The sequence below is a fragment of the Mus pahari genome, chromosome 11 (genome assembly GCF_900095145.1).
Source record: "Mus pahari chromosome 11, PAHARI_EIJ_v1.1, whole genome shotgun sequence".
In the NCBI taxonomy this organism is placed as follows: Eukaryota; Metazoa; Chordata; class Mammalia; order Rodentia; family Muridae; genus Mus; species Mus pahari.
The window spans coordinates 38,676,814-38,696,438 of record NC_034600.1 but is presented as its reverse complement, the minus strand read 5'-3'; the positions used below and the strand labels follow the sequence as shown (position 1 = coordinate 38,696,438).

Sequence of the window (19,625 nt, the reverse complement as noted above, 5' to 3'; positions counted from 1 at the left end):
TCTGTGAGCTAAATATTGTTTTCTTTTCCCTCACTATCCATGATGGAAACTGTCCAGGGAGCCTCAGGTTTATTTCTTCTAGACATAACAATTTTGGTGTTCTTGTTGTGGTAAACACCTGCTTAGTTTCTTAATTCCTTGAGAGTCTCAAGACAGGGGTACTCGACAGTCATAACAAAAACATACAAACATATAACAAAAGACTAAGGCAAACTTTCCCCGCTTAGGAATACTAAAGACACTTGCCTCATAACACATATACACAGAAAACAGTACTATGAAAAAATTGTACGTTATCATCGCTTTCTTGAGTTCAAAGGGCTTCCGGTTCTCCATGAGCTTTGGTCCCAGAGACGTAACAAAATAGACATAGAGCCCCAGGATGATGGTTTGTGGCAGAGGCGAGGACATGAGGAGATAGTCTTCAACTCTTGGATCTAAGAGAAAAATAATAGGTAAGTACACAACCACTTAGCCCAGAGACAACAGGAAGCATCCTTTATCTCGGTGCCATTGGCACACCATTGCAAAGACCACAAGCATCTTTAGGAGGGGTGACAGGAGAAACCCCTAAGAACAGTGAGGGTCCCCTGAGCTAAAAACAATGGGGCAGTCATCACCCTTCTGTCTCAGAGGGTAAGAGGTATAAGTCAGCAGAACCGGGAGGGGAGCCTCCAGGAGGAACTGTGTCGTGTCACGGACTGAATGCTGCGCCCTCTCTGAATGCATGTGTTAAACCTGATGTGGTGCTGCACACAAAGATCCCAGCCCTTGGGAAATGGGGACGGGTGAACCAGAAGTTCAAAGTCATCCAGAGCCACACATCAGCCTGTCTCAAAAATAATAAAACAAAATAAATAAAATCCATGTGTTGAAATCCTAGCACCTAATGTGACGGATGCCAGAGCTTTTCAAGAATAGAATTAATGTCATCAAAAGGACCCCAGGATGCTCTTTTGTTATCTTTCTGTCACATAATGACACAAAGCAAGATAACAGCAACCCAGGGAAGCCCCCACAGGAGCCCCACTCGAGCACCCTGGCCTCAGATGCATAATTTCTCCAAGTTCTAAGCAGCAGATCTGGAGGGAAGGGTGGCTAATGGGGCCCACCATCTGTGGCCGCTATCAATGGTCAGAAATTTCCATCTTACCTGGGCAGGACAGCACTTGGGAGGGGAAGGCAAAGGATCAGGAGTTCAAGGCCAGCCTGGGATAAATGAGACCCCATCTCAAAAATATTTTTTTCCATTCAGACATTCTTTTATATTTAAAAATGGTATATATATATATATATATATATATATATATATATGTAAGTAGCATGCATATATATATGCATGCTACTTACTCATTTTCCTCCTATCCTAAGAAAACTGGCATAGTTCCTCAGATACTGTATCACAGAACCACAAAACTGAAAGGGACCACGTCAATATCTAACTATCTAGAGTGTGTCTAAAGTGTGAGCCAGCAAGTATGATATTTTGAGCCAAATAAAATAGGTAATGCCCTTGCAACCACATAAACATAAGTTCATCCAGTTCTTGCTGCCTCCGGGCTAACAGGATTGTGGCATTTAAAAATTGCAATTAAAAACAAACTGTGATTCATTCTATAATTTCAAGCATTTGGGGTGTAATTTGACCAAACGACCACATGATCCCAGAGTGGAACGGAGGAGCATCTGACTCAGCTGTACCCAGAGCGTCCCCTTCACGAGGGGTGAAAGATCTGGAGTAAGCCAGTTACCAGCAAACCTTCTCACCCCAAACTTCTTCACTAGAACTCCATGACTATCCACTCATTCAGCATCTCTTTTAACCCTGGACATGTTACATTAACAGTTGACGTCAAGGGCTTTATTTAGTAAAGCTGACTTATTCTGTCTTCAAGTGGGCCTTACTCAAAAATGCCAACAGGTGCCACTGTCTCAAATAGGCAAAGCAAGCTAAGGAGTCAGCCAACTCAAAAACTGATGCCCCACATTTAGGATCTGAGTTTGTTTTTATGTCTATATAAGGGCACCTCTCTATGCAACTACAACACTACACAACTATTCAAGTGAGTACAGACTCCCCCAAAGCGATGAGAGGATGTTGGAATATAGAGTAAAATAGGATGCTTGCTACAAGGTCTCTAGTACGCTGTGTTAGCATGGATTGATACGATGAGAACACTGGTGTGTAGCATTCTCCAAGATCATTTGTTTATGGAAACCCTGGAGGGTGTGTGTGTGTGTGTGTGTGTGTGTGTGTGTGTGTGTACATATGTGTACGTGTGTACATATGTTTGTATAGTATTCTACTCTCTATATATAATAATATTGTACAACTTTTAGAAGTGATGCTCTGTAGAACAGCTTAGAAATACAGCTGTTTTCTACAGTACATCTATACATTAAACCTTTAGCACTTTGACAACAATAGCACATTAATAGGGGCAGACTGTTTTGAAATACAGTAAGGAAGAAAACAAAATAGATGGTCAAACATAGATAATAAAACACAAGCAGAAGTTAAAAAAAATTCAGAAGTTGTTACCTGTAAGAGTATGACATCATTTATACTGGGAACAGAGAGCGGGGGGGGGGGGGGGGGCAAGCTTGTCATAGACAGACAGATAACGTAGGCTTTAGACGGTCTTACACTTCAGTGCCTGGAAACATTCACACAGACAATGTCACAGGTAGCTGGATGTGTGGGTCTGGGATTAGGAGTGGAATCCAAGCCAGAGATGGAGGTTTGGGGGTCACCATCACATATATGATGACTCTTAAAGCCATGGAGTGGGTTTACAAGAAATAAATATGTGTTCAGTAAGTGCTAAGGTCTGAGTGCCAAGAACCTCACAGTCTCAGGAGAGATGGATGAGAAAGCTATGGGGGAGGCTAAGGAGGAATACACAGTGAGACGGGAATAAAACCACAAAAGTAAGATGCCTTGAAGCCAAGGAAGAGACATCCAGGAGGGACCCGGCATGAGATGGGGCAGAGAGAGAAACGTATGTACTCAGAAGAGCACAGAGCCTTTAACAGAGAGAAGACAGAAGTGTTTTCAGCAAGAATGATTTCAGTAAAAGTCCTGCACAAGAGAGACCATCAACACAAGTTTTCTGGCCAACACTGAAAACGCAAAACTCTAGGGCTAGAGAGATGTCTCAGGGATTAAGAGCACTGGCGGCTCTTCTGGAGGATCAGTGTTTAATCCCCAGCTCCCACAAAGCAGGTCACAACCATCTATACCTCCAATTCCTCGGGACATGTCGTACATACACATAAAAGTAAAATAAAGAAATCTTTTTTAAAATGCAAAGTTCTAAAACTTGAAAGGATTTTTCTCTTACTCTATTCTCAAAACTTGTCACTTGTTTAAACCTAGAAAGGTCCTTAAATTGGCTCCCCAGTTATATGTTAACTACAGTCTCTTCTGTTTCAGTTGGCTTCTTCCCTAGCCTTGTAACAATGGTGTTTCCTACGACAGGATTTCTGGTCATCATTGGTTATCGCATTGTGGATCTAACATCACAAGGGGAGTCTCAGTAAACCAAGCTTGTCATAGGACTGGGAATCCAGGCACAGAGCAAGAACTGATCGTCGCTAAATGAATCCCTTCCCTGCTGGTCAATATAAACCATAATGCATGAATGTCAGAAAGCCAGTGTCTAGCTTTTTATTGTTTTATTAATATGTCTAGGTTTTATTCCTCATAAAATAAAAACTAATGAAATCGGCAGCTAAGGAAGAGTCCAGAGGGCTGCAGTCGTCTCTGACTGAGCATGGAGTCTTCTGGTGTCTTCTTCATAGGCAATTGCAAATGCTTTTGCTGTTAGTCACCCCAAATACAGCGTTCGCACTATGATGTTTTAAGTGTCAGGAAAGGCACTTCTCCATCACAGCTATCTTTTGTTGTATTCTTTCACTGACTTGGCAGGGGAAGAAAAATTGAATGACGTCACCCTTCTGTTCCTCCCCTGTTTGCAACAGAAAGAAAACAAGCCAAGAAAAGCATGCCAGACTAGCTCAGGAAGACCAAGAAAATCATTTCCAAATAAATCGTTTCTTCCTGCGATTTAACTTTTTCAGCACACACTTTTTCTTAAAATCCTGTGTATATATGACCTTCAAGTCCTACAAATAAAAAGTCACAATGGGGAAAACCTTGTTTCATTCTATGTTACTTTCAAAAACAAAAAGATAACAAAATAACAAGAAGAACATGAAAATATAACATACATTTGTGTGTCCAAAGAAAGTAACATACATTTGTGTGTGCCTGTGAAGAGGTCAGAGGTCAACCTTGGGGATATTTGTCAAGAGTGGCCAGTAGGCAGGAGGGATCACTCCCCTGTCTCTGCTTCGCTGAGCTGGGAGTCTAGGCATGGGCCACCCTTCTAGGCTTTTCACATGGGTTCTGGGGACTGAACCCAGGTCTGCATGGCTTCACAGCACACGATTTACTCACTGAGCTGTCTCCTCACCTCATTTTTTTAGTACCAGGCTCTAAACATTCTGCTACAGCAATATTGTAGAGCTAGCCAGTCAGCATGGTGAGCCTGTCTCTCCTCTGGCCTTTTATGCAGCCTTGGGTCATTGACTTAACCACACTCTACTTGGTTTTCTCATATATGAATTGGGCATAAAACACGTATTTCATAGAGGACTGGGTGAGGAGTTTGAAAAGAGCTTAAACTCTCAGTAAGCTTGCTATTGTCATTATAGTAGATCTCCAGTCTGTGATCATAGCAGAATCACCTCTGTAGTGTTTAAAAGCCCAATAACAAAAACAGTGACCTTGATCAAAAATCAGAATCCTAAGGGGTGGGTACCAGGGATATAAGCTTTTAAAAATTAGCCATTAAAAAAAATGGCAAAGAAGTCAATTTCTCAAAAAGAAGAGACACAAGAGTAAATGTTAAGTATTGCTAATTATCAAGAGAACACAAATCAATTCCAGAATTTTCAACTTGTAAGGCTGCATCGTCAAACAAACTAAAGATAATGAGTGATGCTGAGGATGTGGAAGAATGGGGCGTTTCTGCACTCAGGATGAGACTATAAATTAGTCCAGCCACTAAGGAAAACCACATGGAGACCCCCATTAAAAACCTAAAAGAACTATTGTAAGTCCAGAAATCTCGGGATTTCCATTTCAGGAAATCATATGCAGGCTCCCTGAGTATTATCCACAATAGCCAAGGTGTGGAATCTGTTCAGTGGTTCATCATCAGATGAATAAAGAACACAGTGTAGCCAGGCGTGGTGGCACATGCCTTTAATCCCAGCACTCAAGAGGTAGAGGCAGGTAGATTTCTGAGTTCGAGGACAGCCTGGTCTACAGTGTGAGTTCCAGGACAGCCAGGGCTATACAGAGAAACCCTGTCTCAAAAACAAAGACAAAAACAAAACAAAACAAACAAACCACACACTAAAGAATGCAGTGTAATGGAAGTGGGGATCATCTGGTGTCTGCAAAGAAGGAAACCATGCTCTCTGCAACCTCTTGATAAGCAGGATGGCAATATTGTTAGGGTAATTGAGATAAGCCAGACTCAGAAAGCAACACATAGTCTCATATGTGAAAAATAAGGGTTAAGCATCTGGCTAGACATCAGGGAAAGAGATATGTTAACCAATGGCTACAAAAATTAACTTATGCAGGTTAATTTTTGAGCCCTATTACAGGGACATGGCATAATAATAGTACTGTATACAGTCATATAATAATTATTATAATAAATATATATGTCTAATAACAACAACAATAATAATAGTATACTATGTAGTTGAAATTCCTAACAGTAGGTCTCTAATGTTTTTAGCAAGTGTGTATGTTAGTTAATCTAGTCATTCCACAATGTATACAACCATTACAATATCACTTTGCACCACATAAACAGACACAACTATAATTTGTAAGCAGGTGATCTTTTTAAAAGCTATTCAGGTGACCATGATGAGCTGTCCAAATTGAGAAATCAGGATTCTGGTGCATGATCAAGTTCCCTTGAGCTGCTTGCAAGGCTGCAGTGTTCCTTGGTAGGCTCTGTGACAATCTTTCCTTGCCTCTCAATCCATACTGCCCTTTGTCTTCCATACAGTTGCCAAATTCACTTTCTTTTTTTTTATTATTATTATTTTCTTTATTTACATTTCAAATGCTATCCCGAAAGTTTCCTATACCCCTCCCCCCACCTCTGCTCCCCTACCCACCCACTCCCACTACTTGGCCCAGGCCTTGCCTTGTGCTGGGCCATATAAAGTTTGCAAGACCAAGGGGCCTCTCTTCCCAATGATGGCCGATTAGGCCATCTTCTGCTACTTATGCAGCTAGAGACACAAACTCAGGGGGTACTGGTTAGATCATATTGTTGTTCCACCTACAGGGTTGCAGCCCCCTTCAGTTCCTTGGGTACTTTCTCTAGCTCCTCCATTGGGGACCCTGTGTTCCATCCAATAGCTGGCTGTGAGCATCCACTTCGGTGTCTGCCAGGCACTGGCATAGCCTCACAAGAGTCCGCAATATCAGGGTCCCTTCAGCAGAATCTTGCTGGCATGAGCATTAGTATCTAGGTTTGGTGGCTGGTGATGGGATGGACTCCCGAATGGGGTAGTCTCTGGATAGTCCATCCTTTCATCTTAGCTCTAAATTTTGACTCTGTACCTATATCCTTTCATGAGTATTTTGTTCCTTATTCTAAGGAGGAATGAAGTATCCACCCAGTGGTCATCCTTCTTGGTTTTCTTCTGTTTTGCATAATGTATCTTGGGTATTCTAAGTTTCTGGGCTAATACCCGCTTATCAGTGAGTGCATATCTAGTGACTTCTTTTGTGATTGGGTTACCTCACTAAGGATGATATCCTCTAGATACATCCCCAAATCCACTTTCTAATGGATGTGCTTAGATTATTCTCTTGTTAAGTGAGCTCTCCCTCACTGATCAAATAAAATTCAAAGCCTTAGCAGGACGGTCAGGGCTCTGGCTACTGTCCGTCTCCTGCTTCTTTCAGAGGCAGTCTACCTTCCTGAAAAGGGCATCATCGGTCCACTTCCTCGTGAAGCATGGGCCAATTGACATGCCTGTGGGTCAGGTGGGGATGGCTTGACATGGAGAGAGTAGAGAGGGCACCATAGCATTTAAGGTGAACCCTGACTCAGTCTAGGGATTCAGTCAGCAGTAAGTGACCCCCTGTTTTTCCCAGGAACAAAAAGGCTAAGGAGACAGCGACAGTCCTGTATACCTCGTACTTGGCCTCAGGGCTGATTTGAGTGTCTTCAGAAGAGCCAGAGTGGAAGCAAAGGACTGGAAAGCAGGCTGTGTGGTAGGTTCTACCCCAGAGGCCACCAAAGTGCTGATTTACCACGAGTTAAAAAATTCTTTGCTGAGAGCTCGCCAGAGAGAAATAGAGTTCTGGGAACTTACAAGGCTGGGTATATAGATTGTTAAGGAGCTTTCCCATCAACTACTTATAAGACAGTGTTCCTAAACATCACACACTACAGCAAAGACTATATACTTTACAAGTCTAAGAACCAAGGGACTGAAGAAGCAGGAAGGGAAGGGAAAGTCGGTCTCTGTGTACTTTCTGGTATACCAAGACTTCATAGAGGCAGCAGGCCTCCCCATCCTCTGTCCCCTTCAAAGCTAGCTCACACTATCTGAAAGTGAGCACTGACATTCAGACATGCAAAAGGCTGCTTTTGTTTTGTTTTGTTTTTATTTAATTTTTTTTTTTTTACTTATTCACTTCACATCCTGCTCACTGCCCCTCTCCCTGTCACTCCCTTCCACAATCCTTCCACCATCCCCCTTCCCCTTCTCCTCTGAGAGGGTGCCCCCACCCCCATGTATCCCCAACCCTAGCACTTCAAGTCTCTTCAAGGCCAGGTGCTTCCTCTCCCACTGAGGCCAGAAAAACGCTGCTCCACTGGAAGAACATATCCCACATACAGGCAACAGCTTTTGGGATAGCCCCTATTCTAGTTGTTCGGGACCCAAAGAAGACCAAGGTGCACATAAGGTACAAGTGTGCAGGAAGGTCTAGGTCCGGCCTGAGTATGTTCTTTGGTTGGTGGTTCAGACGCTCTAGTGGTCCAAGTTAGTTGATTCTGTTGGTCTCCCTGTGGAGTTCCTATCCCCTTTGGGGCCCGCAATCCTTCCTCTTATTCTTCCATAAGCATCAAGGACTTTTGAATGATAAGCGCCTTTGCATCTTTCCTTAGCTCAAAGCACTGTTACAGTGTGATCTTAAAATCTTGCATCCCCTAATCAAAGAATTGTAATAAACTCTATTCTAGCTTACATATTAAGCCATCTAAAAGTTTCATGGCCGTGGAATTTTCCACCTGACATAACTATGTGTAACCACCACTGTCTCCAGGTATCAGAAATCTAGCAACAGTAGGTTTTCCCAAGGCCACACAGGATTAGGGCCAAAGCCAAGAATACACTTGAAATACTTGGCTCTTGATCATGCATTCAGCTCTTCCCCGGGTACGCAGAACAAAACTAATGCTTCCCTGGGATCAATACCACACTAAATAAATACAAGGGAGAATGCTCTTGATGTACCTGGCAGCGGTTTTACAAAGCTGTAAATCTTAATACAGATCCTTTTAACTCTGCTAGACCTTGACAAGGAAAAAAGAAAAGAAAAAAAAGCAAAACTCAAGTGATATGTTACTTTAAAAAGTATCTAACATAAATTGTAACAATCTCTGGGTCTATTTGTGACAGAACACTTCGGAACACTTCCCAGGTAACAGAGCTCTTTCGCACACCTTAGAGGACGGGTGCTAGTCTCACTTTCGGATTCCTCACAAAGAAAGGGAGTTTGTTCAAGGTCACATAGTCTGGGATAGTGACAAGCTGGATGTGGCTCTTCTCTTCCCACATCCCATGACCTTTCATCTCCCAAGACGTCAAATAAGTATTGGATTCAGAAGTGTAACATGTTTACCTTCTCTGTGCCTCTCTCCAATCTCTTCTTGCCTCTTCTATTTGCATAGGGTCTCTTGGGTCTTCCCAGACATTATTTCTAATCACCCAAAATCCTTTGCTTTGCCACCCTTTTTCCTGACCTAGTATTACTTAGTTTTTTGATGGAAGTAGGGTTTTTTTGGTTTTTGTTTTGTTTTGTTTTGTTTTTGTACAAAAAGCAAAGAGTTGGATCATAGATAAAGGTAGAGGCAGCATTCTCACATAGTTTGCATTTAAATATTTTGTATTTCTAGGTCCATATGACTAGTTGACACCATCTGAGTCTACTTGGCTCTTGAGTTAAGGATTGCCTGCGTTCCTGCATTGAGGATAGTGAATAGCAAGGTTTGGATTGCAAAGGATCTGTTTTTCAAATAACTCTATTCTTAAAAAAAAAAAAAAAAATCTGTTCCCAGGTCTGCTGCGATGGTTGTTGGGTAACGGTATTTCTGTGCAAGCCTAATGACCTATGTACCACGCCTAGAACCCACATAAAAGTGGATGGAGAGAGTCAACTCCACAAAGTTGTCTTCTGACTTCCACACATACACTGTGACACATATAGTCACACAATAATTATTTTAAATTTTACCTTAATATAGTTGGATTCCAAGTTCAAATACTGAGAACCAACTGAGCAGTATGCACCTTTCCGTTGAAAATACAACTGGAAGATTAATATTTACAATAAATATGGAATTTGCAACAATCACTATAAATCATCAGAGAAAGATAACCTCTAAAGAAACTGGTATATTTTCTGAGCCAAGTAAGGTGAAACTTTCAGGGGAAAGATAAGAAAATAGGGAAATAGCTACTGAATTTGCCCTAACAGAAAGCTTACTTGTCCTTGGCATTTCTGAGGACAAAACTATTGGAAAGACTTCGGAGACATAACATTGTTCTTTTACAGTCTGGGGAGGCAGATGCTGCCCAAAGGCAGTGTCTTCGCTGACTGGGATGTAGCCTCTTGTGGGATAGGTGTGATTTAATGAACTCGTGGTTTCTGGCCAATGAGTGAGTCACTTCAGAGTGGTTTTAGCGGAGATGACGGGGATCTTAATAACTACAAAATAACAAAATGCCAGAATGCTAAACATAACTAGAGAACACCGGTTCTCGGATTGCTTTTTTTTTTCCTTTTTCTTCTTCTTTATCAACATTTTCTTCAACTTTCTTGACCTTGGGAAAGTCAGATCTCTGGGCTTTAGTTTCTTCAGCTTTAAAACGAGACATTAGGTTGGAGGGTATCTGGGGCCTACTTAAGTTCCAAGGCATTCTGAATCCTTTCCTAGTTTAAAAACTTTTCTACCTTTGTTTTATTTTTAAGAGTTAAATAGTTTCTAAAACAATGCCACATTGGCTGGGGTTTGAAAACTCACTGACAGACAGGTAAGGAGATTTTACTCATGTGACCGGGTGGAGCTCGGTTGTACAACACAGACTTAGCAGATACGGGTGTGCAAGACCCTGACCTCGACCACCCACAACAGACCTGCCGCCACCAAACCATCTTTCACCACCTACAAGTGGCCCGACTTTCCACACACAATATGCCTCATGTGTGGTTTCCATATGTATATTTTAAACTCGGGTGACACTGCATGTTCTGAAACATTTTTATTACTCCCTGCTCTGTTTGCATCACCTATGGTGATGGGCAGGGGCAGGGATGGGCCAGGGACAAGGGCAGATGCAGGTGTGGGGCAGGGATAGGGCAAAGGTGGGGTGGGACAGGGACAGGGACAGGGACAGGGACAGGTCCTTTGTTCTAGAATAAGCATGGGCAGAAATTCTGTTGACAGTGGAGGTGATTTCCCTCTAGAGAATTAGAGTACCAAGCCTCCAAAACCATTTTTAAGGACTACTAGGGTGAGATGTGACATCGCATATCATCTAATTCCCTCCTGTGGCTATCAGAGTGTTTTCATTATTATAAACATCATCATAAGCATATACATAAATCTAGGTGTAATGAAACCCCGGCCGGCCACCGCCTATTGGTTAACTAGCAATAAAGGAGTATGAAGTTGTCAAGGCTCTTATTTTGTTCCAGATAAATCCTATTAATGTGGGAATTTGATATAAAAGAAGATACTTACCAGCATCTTTGATCCAATTATCATAAAAACGCACAGTCCTCGACGTAAGATCACTGAACGCCATTTTCTACAAGATTCACTGGCTCTTTTAAATGGGTTCTTCGGTAAAACAGTGCAGAAATGAGCTTAAGATCTATAAATGCAAATAAAAATAAGCTTTTAGCAATACAATATTTAAAATGCTAAAAATTTAATAGGAACTGGCAGGGCAACACACTCTTGCTGAAGGGAAAAATCCATTAGTGAGCCACAGCAAATGCTGACACAGTCACAACCAGTTGAGATGTTCCATTCTTCTGGAGAAGCTGATAACTTCACTGAAGAAGGGTGGCGTTTTATGTACATGAGACAAAGGGAGAGAATGATTCCAGGAACTCTTATAGGAATGTCTCTCTTTTATGGGGAAAATGCAGGTCAGAAGCAGGCTGGATCACCATGACAAGGTTGAAAGAAAAGTCCAGAAGGTGAAGATACCCAGACTTTCATAGACCCAGGCCTTGGAGCCATCTTTATGCCCAATAAAGTCTTCTTTGTGTGAGCTTTGGAAAACTTTTATTTGTATGAGTATGTGTATGCAATATATGTATGAGTGCCAGTGCAAGCCAGTGGTGTTAATTCTCTTGCAGCTAGGGTTACAGGCAATGTATGAGTGCCTGTGGAAGCCAGTGCTGTGGAATCCCTTGCAGCTAGAGTTACAGGCAGTTGTGAGCTACTTGACATGGGTGCTGGCAACCAAACTCAGGCTTCTGCTAAAGCAATACCCTCTCAACCACTGAGCCATTCTCTGATCTCCTAAATTTCTAAATTTTAGTGGTCTCACCTACAGTCAGGTTTTTTTTTTTTAATCATTAAAATGTCATCTACTAGTTTAAAAAGCTAATGGAGTGAGGAAGAAAGAGGGGAGGAAAACAAAAAAACAAAAACAAAAAAAAAAAAACAAAAAAAAACAAGGAAAATAGCCCTGTTGATTCAGACAGGTAGACAAGAATTATGGTAAAGAGAAATCTCCCAAATAAGATGGCCAGTGAAGACAACCAGCCCTGCTACATGTGACAAGGCACTATGCATCCTTAATAACTCAGGCAGTAACACACTGACAGAGAAAAAAATCAGTGGAACACTCAGAAATATGTCAAGTACATCTGAGAATTTAAAAAAACGAATATTGATAATTCTGAGAGGTATGCTCTCCCACACTTTAAAACTTCTGGCATCAAGGTACAACCTACAAGTGGGAGATGTGTCATAAGTTAATGGTATCGTGAATCAAAACCGTCTGAGGGAAGACTGGAGATGTTCTAGAGGCAGATGATCATACCAGTGTCAGTGTGCTCCATGCTACTAAATTTGGCTGAACAGGTAAACTTTGCATTATGTATATTTTGTTATACACACATAAGAAATCCTCGAAGTTTACCATAGGAAATTTGACTTTTTTCCTGGCAGTATAAAACAAACTTATTTCGTTTATATAATTACAGAAATAAAATAAAGCATGCAGCATGTGATACAGGTGACATCTCAAATCAGTGGACACTAAATTACTAATAGCCACTCAACAAACGATGATGCGGCTGGATAGGCATCAGGGGAAAAAAAAAAAAAACACACAGCGACAGAAGAAAGCTCCCAGAATCTGTCATTAGACAAACTCAAACTCCGAATGGACGGAAACTTAAGACGACAGCAACTGAGACTGCAAAACCTCGATGCAGGAAAGGCCCTTCTAAGACTCAAAGTTCAGATGCTAAAGAGAAGACTAGCAAGTTAGCCATGGAAAAGGAAGAAAAGAAGAAGGTTTTGATAGTAGAGAGGGCCGGAGGAGTACGGAGAATACAAGGAACCAGTAACTGTGCCATTCTGCTGAGAAAGAATCAAAGAGTGAGCAGTCAACACTAGGCAGTGGGTGGGAAAAAGTCTTCCCCGTCTCAGGTGAGGGACTGCAGCAGTCCCTCAGAGTTTTGGTTCTGGGAAATCAGATGGAATCTCTGCCCAACCCCCACCCCTCTGCCCCACCCTCTTGGTGAAGGAAAGGCCTCTAGAAGGGTACCGGGCTGGATCACCGTGATGTTTTCCACCTGGATGTTAATCCGTGTGTTTGGGGTGTTCTACTGTTGGCTGGAGGTAGCTTTCCCCCGTCACGTACACCCTCTGCTGAAGCAGAAACAAACTCTAAAGAGATCTGTACACTGGACAGAGAAGATCTGGGGGTTTCAGCGTGTTCCTTCCCAAAGATCTGGAAGGATCAGAAGCTTAGAATGTGAGAGAGGACTACTCCTAGGACATTTAAAGCAGAATTTCTCCAACTTGACGGTGCTGACATTTTGGGTCAAATATTTCCTAGTCGTGGGGACCTACCCTGTGCATTATAGGCAATTCGAAACAACCTGGCTTCTACCTACTAGTCTCCAGGAACCCCTGCTTTGTGGTTGAGACAACCAACCTCATCTATAGCAATTATCAAATGTTTCCCTGGTGGACAAAATCGTCCAAGGTTTACGGTAATTATCTAGATCACCATCTATCATGCCTTCCTTCACCAAACTACAGCAGCTTGCCTCAGGGTGAGGGCTGGGCAGTCATGTGCTTGCTTAGTGTAGAGTTGTTCAAAATACTATGTGAGTTTTTCCTTACAGATTAGCTTCAGTGTTTTTCCGTTGTAAGTTACCATGGAAATACTGGGGAATTGAACCTGGGTCCTATGTCAGGGCAGCCAGCACTCTTAATCACTCAACCATCTCTCCAGTCCGGCACAGTGCAAATACAAGGCTCCTCCCCCATTCCCTTGGTCCTGCATATACTTCTTGTAACTTGCTGAGGTTTCAAGAGAGAGGCTCACTGTGGTAGGATCTACCACCCTCAACCAATACAAATTAAGCTATAGGAAAAAACTATGTTTTTCTATCAGACAGAATAGACTCTAAGTAAAAGCTGTCATGAGACATAAAGGGGGCAAGAAGACAAAGGGTCAAGTTCATCATGAAGGTATAAGAAGGGCTGAATGGGGCAGAATCTTTATTTGCCACACATGAGGTCCTGGGTTCCATGTCCAGTATCACACGAGAGGAAGGAAGGGGTGGGGGAGAGGGCAAGAGAGATGCAAATAACACCCCAGCACTAAATTCACAAAGCAAACACCAGCAGATTGAAAGGGAAAGATACACCAACACAAAAATAGCAAAAGATTCCAGTTTACCCTTTTGAATCAATCACCCAGACAGAAAGTTAAGACAAAAACAAAAGGACTTGTAACCAACAGCACGATGCACGTTGCTCTCAGGCAAACAGAAAACCCTCCAGGAGAGACCACACGATGAGTCACAGAACAAGGGTAAGAAAATTCAAGACGGAAGCCATATCAAGTCTCTGTCCCAACCACAATGTCATGAACCTAGAAATCGACAGCAGAAGAAGTCCCAGAAGATTCACAAATATAAAGAAAGGACACAGCCTATTCCTCAACGGTGAATAGGTTTCGAAGGAAATCAGAAGGGAACTGGGAACTACTCTGAGGTAAATGAAGGCAGACACAAAACTAAGAAGAGACTTGCTACACTCTGAATGGGAACCGCCTACCACAGGATTATGTGTTTGATCAGATGGTCCCTGATAGTCATGCTGTTTTAGAGGCCGTAAAATCTTCGAAGGGGTGGGGTCTTATTGGAAGAAATGAAGCACTCTGTTTCATGACTGCTCACATGATAGCTAACTGGGGCTCCCCCACCCCCACCTGCTACCATAGAACCACCTACACCAAGTCTATCCCACCCCTTTCGGATTGTATTGTCAGGAATTTGGTCACAGCAATGAGAAAAGTACCTAATACAAAATTTTGTAGTGACAGATACCTGCATTTGAAATGAAGAATTATGTCCCATAAAATGTGACCATAACAATTAAGAAGAAATCACAAATTTGTAAGGAAGTGGGGGAGACGTGGAAAGAATTGGGGGGGGGAAGAGGAAGTGATAGAAATGGTGTAAACACAGTACTCATATATGAAATTCTCAACAAAAGTTCAATTTCAAAAGCAAATGTTCTACGTCAAGGAACTTGGAAACAAAGATAAAACAATAATCATCAAAAATTTGGCCCAAACTCCGCAGAATGGAGTGATGCTGATCACCTTAGGAATGAGCAGAATGTCCCCACCGAGTATCAAAATGCAATGAGAAGTAGAAAAACAAACTGTATGAAAAGTTAAAAGGCACAAAGCCTTTTGCTAGCGAAAAGATTCACATAAATTAAATTGGAACACAATAGAGGCACGACAACAGATGCCAGGTACATTTTACAGGGTAGGTCAGCACACCTTCTGTGTATTCCACACTTGTTTTGGTGGTTCCAGGACATGGACTATTCAGAATCCCTGAGACAGAAACTTGGATACAGTAAAAGTTAAGACACCACCCAAAATAATTGGAACAGGTATAAATTATATGACAGGATTCAGTTCATAAAAGTCACCTGGACGTGGAAGGCTTTGGGAACTGGGTGGAATAGGAGGCGTCAATGATTCTGGGCAAGATTAATCTGATGACTCAAGAAAATTCCTGTGAGATAGAAGATCTGTGGGCACCACATCCACAGCCACAGTATAAGGAAACTTTAGGAGTGAAATGGGAGGTCCTCAAACATATGTGAGAGAAAAGTCACAACTACACCTCAGTTCTCAATACATTTCAGAAAACTAGACTGGAAGTGTGGTTGTTCAGGCAAACAGAAACACAATAGAGTCAAATATCAATAAAAACTTAAACACCTAACCTTCTTTTTTTTTTTTTTAAATGAAAATGCCATTGAATCAAGGAAAATCACTTTCTATAAGTAACAGAGCAATCGACTGTAAATAACTTAACCCGTGTAGGGGTACGATCTCTCACAGAACAAGGCATGCAAACACAGGGCACTTCTTGTGAGGTAGAAAAGAGCTGAGTTGTTGCTTTTAATGAAAGAGATGGTGGTAGCCATTCCCCCACACTACGAGAATAGCAAGATGGACTCCCCCGCCCTCCTCTTCCTTCCTTTCTTTTACAAGGTCTCCCTATGTAGATGACTCTCAGCGTATGCTCCTCCAGCCTCATCAAGGCTCCCAACTACTGGGATTATTATAAGTGTGAACCACACCCAATTGGCATTTATTTTTAGAAGTTTGAAAGCCTTTTGCATGATCTCCAAGAAGACTCTCAAATGGCCCGTTTCATAAAACTGTCCCAGGCTAGATGCTAACCCAGGTGCAGCAGTGCATGCATGGAATCCTAACACTTGGGAGGCTGAGACAGAATACAAGTCCAAGGCTAATCTGTGCTGCTTAGGGAGTTTCTATGTCAACACACACACACACACACACACACATCACACACATACAATCACACAAACACACACAAACAAACATACACACACAATCACATAATCATATACACATACAATCACACAAACACACAAACATACATACACAATCAAACACACACACACACAGAAGAAGTAGGGTCCTTAAATAGAATGGTTATCCCACGGAGATAGAGGAGAGCCTGACTTAGAGAAACAACGTAAAAAACGTAACTGTAGCTTAAAAGCTTGTCCTGGCACAGCATGGTCAGATGTAAACGAAAGCTCCAAAGCCTGAGCCCACCCAAGTGCTTGCTACCCTTCTTGCCTGGGGTATGTTCCCAGCAAAAATAATTTTGATTTTGGTTTAAACAAAGCATGATAAATAAGTTAGTAAGTAAAATATGCAAATAAGTTACGCAAACTCTGTAGTACTGTATGAGACTTTCCAGTGACTTTTATGTATCTTCTGTTTATAATTATCTATGCCACCGTCTCTTTGGAACTGATGCTGCACCATGAATCTATAAACACAGGGTGGTATAACACTTGTAATTGTTATTTTACGAGTGTTCTGTCTGGAATCTAGCCTACGTGAATCCGATGGGTGTTTCCTACCCCCAATAGCAATGACACAGGATACCTATTAATGTGGAATGAACATCTCAGGCCTGCCTTACAAAAGGAAGGGTTGGAGTTTCTCTACCAATCAGAATTCGGAACAAATATGTTTTCTATTTCTTCTTCTATTCTTTCATCCTAAGTCTTACTATCTCCTCCCTCCTTATTTGAAGGCTTTATGAAGAATTCTATCCTCCAGGAGAGATAACATATGTGCACGACCCACCAGACTAATTCAGATCCTATTTCTGTCTGGCTCAAGATCTATGGCCCAATTATGATTGAGTCTGAGAAATGAGGCAGACGTTTTGGCTTCAGTGTTCACTTAACCTCAGTGTGCTAATGTGACAATGTGTTACATATAAAGGAGGTGGAGACGCCACTAGGAAACGGAATGGCTGTGACTACTTTAGCACAGTGCTAAATATTGTGCTGTTCAGCTGTTTCTGGGCACTTGTGATAACAGAAAGGCCCTACCACATAAGTTGGCAAATAGAAGTCTTTATTTCTGGTGCTATGTTAGTTTTCTATAACTGGAGAGAAGCGAGGCAAACTGGGACCTGTTCAACTCATGAGGAGGTGTGTAATCTCAGTGTTAGGTGCTACAGAGGAGCGCAGTGTAGACCCAGCCCCTTTCCACAAGCAACATCAGCAGGCGAAGACATTCTAGAAATGGGGTGAGTGAAGTTCGAGAAATAAAAAGTAGCCTAAGGGGGCTGGTGAGATGGCTCAGCAGGTAAGAGCACCCGACTGTTCTTCCGAAGGTCCTGAGTTCAAATCCCAGCAACCACATGGTGGCTCACAACCATCCATAACAAGATCTGGAGCCCTCTTCTGGAGTTTCTGATGACAGCTACAGTGTACTTACATATAATAAATAAATAAATAAATAAATAAATAAATCTTTAAAAAAAAAAAGTAGCCTAAAACCTGTGCAACCCCCACCCTCAGAAACGATAAGACTAGGTTATCAGAAGAATTGCTAATTACTGCAAAGATGATTTAAATCGTATATTCATAATCCGGTTCTAGTACAGTATCTTGAAATAACCAGGCGCTCACTGAATAACTGTGAGATGAGTTTGTAAATCCTGTAACCTCGGGGGTGGGGTGGGGTGGAGGGGAATACAACAAGGCAGGGCGGGATGCCCACTTGAATGGTTTTCAGATGAATGCAAAACTTCTCTCCCATTCATTTTCCTCTACAAACAAATCTCCAAACACCTATTTGTATGTTGTTTTGGTTTTTTTTAAGTTCTGTGGAGAACGCAATCTTATTTTAAAAATATGGTTCCTAAATTTAAGCAGCTTCCAATCTGCCAGGAAAGACGTCTACTTAGGTTTCTGTGATGCAAGGAAGGTCACGCAAAGAGTTCATATGGAACAGGAAAAGCCTTGTGGGTGTGACACACCTGTCAGACGCACCCGACCCAGAGGGAAGGCACATAAGAGATGAGCGGTGTACGATGTGAGTCTTAAGAACAAGAATTCAACAGGTAAAAAGAAATGCTCACACCTGGAAGAGAGGGGAGGAAGACCCGGCAAGCAGGCAGACCACCAAGGGCTTGGGGAACCAGGACTCGACCAATATTTTTAATTATCTATTATATGCCAAGCACTACGTTAGTGTTAATGGTAGAGTGGAAAACCAACAAAAATTCTGCCCTATAATGTTATTAGAGCCCCAGTATGTCTGTAGACTTGCTGTTAACCCCCGGGGTAACACACAAGGCTGTGGAGCAGAGCAACAGACCACAAGAGAAAAGGTGCACTCCAGTGGTCCTTACTTGAGTGTGTAGGAAGCAAAGGAAGCCGGGCTAGAGAATTTTATTAGCCTGAGTTCTGTTGACAATGAGCAGTCATTACAGGTTTTTCAAGTTGGGAATCTGTCCATCAATGGGAGATTTGGAGAGATTATCTGGGTGGTGGGAGCTAGGGCTGGGAAACTGAGGGTGTGGTTTAGAAGCAGGGTAAACAGGGTTGGATACGATTGGGAAAGATGCAATATTGAGGCCCTGCTTCCTCTGCGACGCATCCCAGAGCTAGCTAGACAAGGATAGTTTTCCCTCATAATAGCATCTTGTAACGTCAATCCTCACCTAAGACGGGACGTACTGCACACTGTTGCAAATTCTTGTTTTTTAATCCTTATCTGTCCTATTTATCAAGAGGGAAGAGCCTGTGCCTCGGGAACTTTGTATTCCCAGTGCATAGATTGATACCTGTCGTGCAGCAGAAAATATTCATGGTACGAGTGAATAACCAAGGGTATTGAATTGTGCACCCTTAAAATCAATATGTTAGATCCTGGTTGCCAGTACTGAAGAATGTGTCTTCACTGGAACAGAGGGCCTTTATAGACATAGTAAAGTTAGAGATGCCCTCACAGGCCACTGAGTCGGTGCAACAAGGAAAGGCACTTACTGCCCAGCCTAAGTAAGGACCTGAGTTCAATACCCAGGACCTCCACAGTGGATGGGAAAAAAAAAAAAACAACTCCAAAAGTTGTCCTTTGTGCTGTGTGGTACATACACACCTCAGTCCAATAAGGAAAGGAAGGAAGGAAGGAAGGGAGGGAGAGAGGGAGGGAGGGAG

At 42.2% G+C, this 19,625-nt stretch overlaps 1 protein-coding gene across 4 annotated transcripts in view; it reads right to left on the bottom strand.

Moving 5' to 3' along the window:
• Elovl7 (ELOVL fatty acid elongase 7) overlaps nucleotides 1–19,625 on the bottom strand; it is an 84,246-nt gene that overhangs the window by 19,843 nt on the left and 44,778 nt on the right. For 3 of the 4 annotated variants that reach the window (XM_029544126.1, XM_021208584.2, XM_029544127.1), the window contains exons 2-3: nucleotides 11,082–11,214; nucleotides 247–437 (exon numbers count right to left, since the gene is read on the bottom strand). In XM_029544126.1, the coding sequence (XP_029399986.1) occupies nucleotides 247–437; nucleotides 11,082–11,145 (255 nt within the window). In that variant the 5' untranslated portion in view covers nucleotides 11,146–11,214. The remainder of the gene's footprint in view (nucleotides 1–246; nucleotides 438–11,081; nucleotides 11,215–19,625) is intronic. The other variant, XM_029544128.1, reaches the window with a different exon arrangement.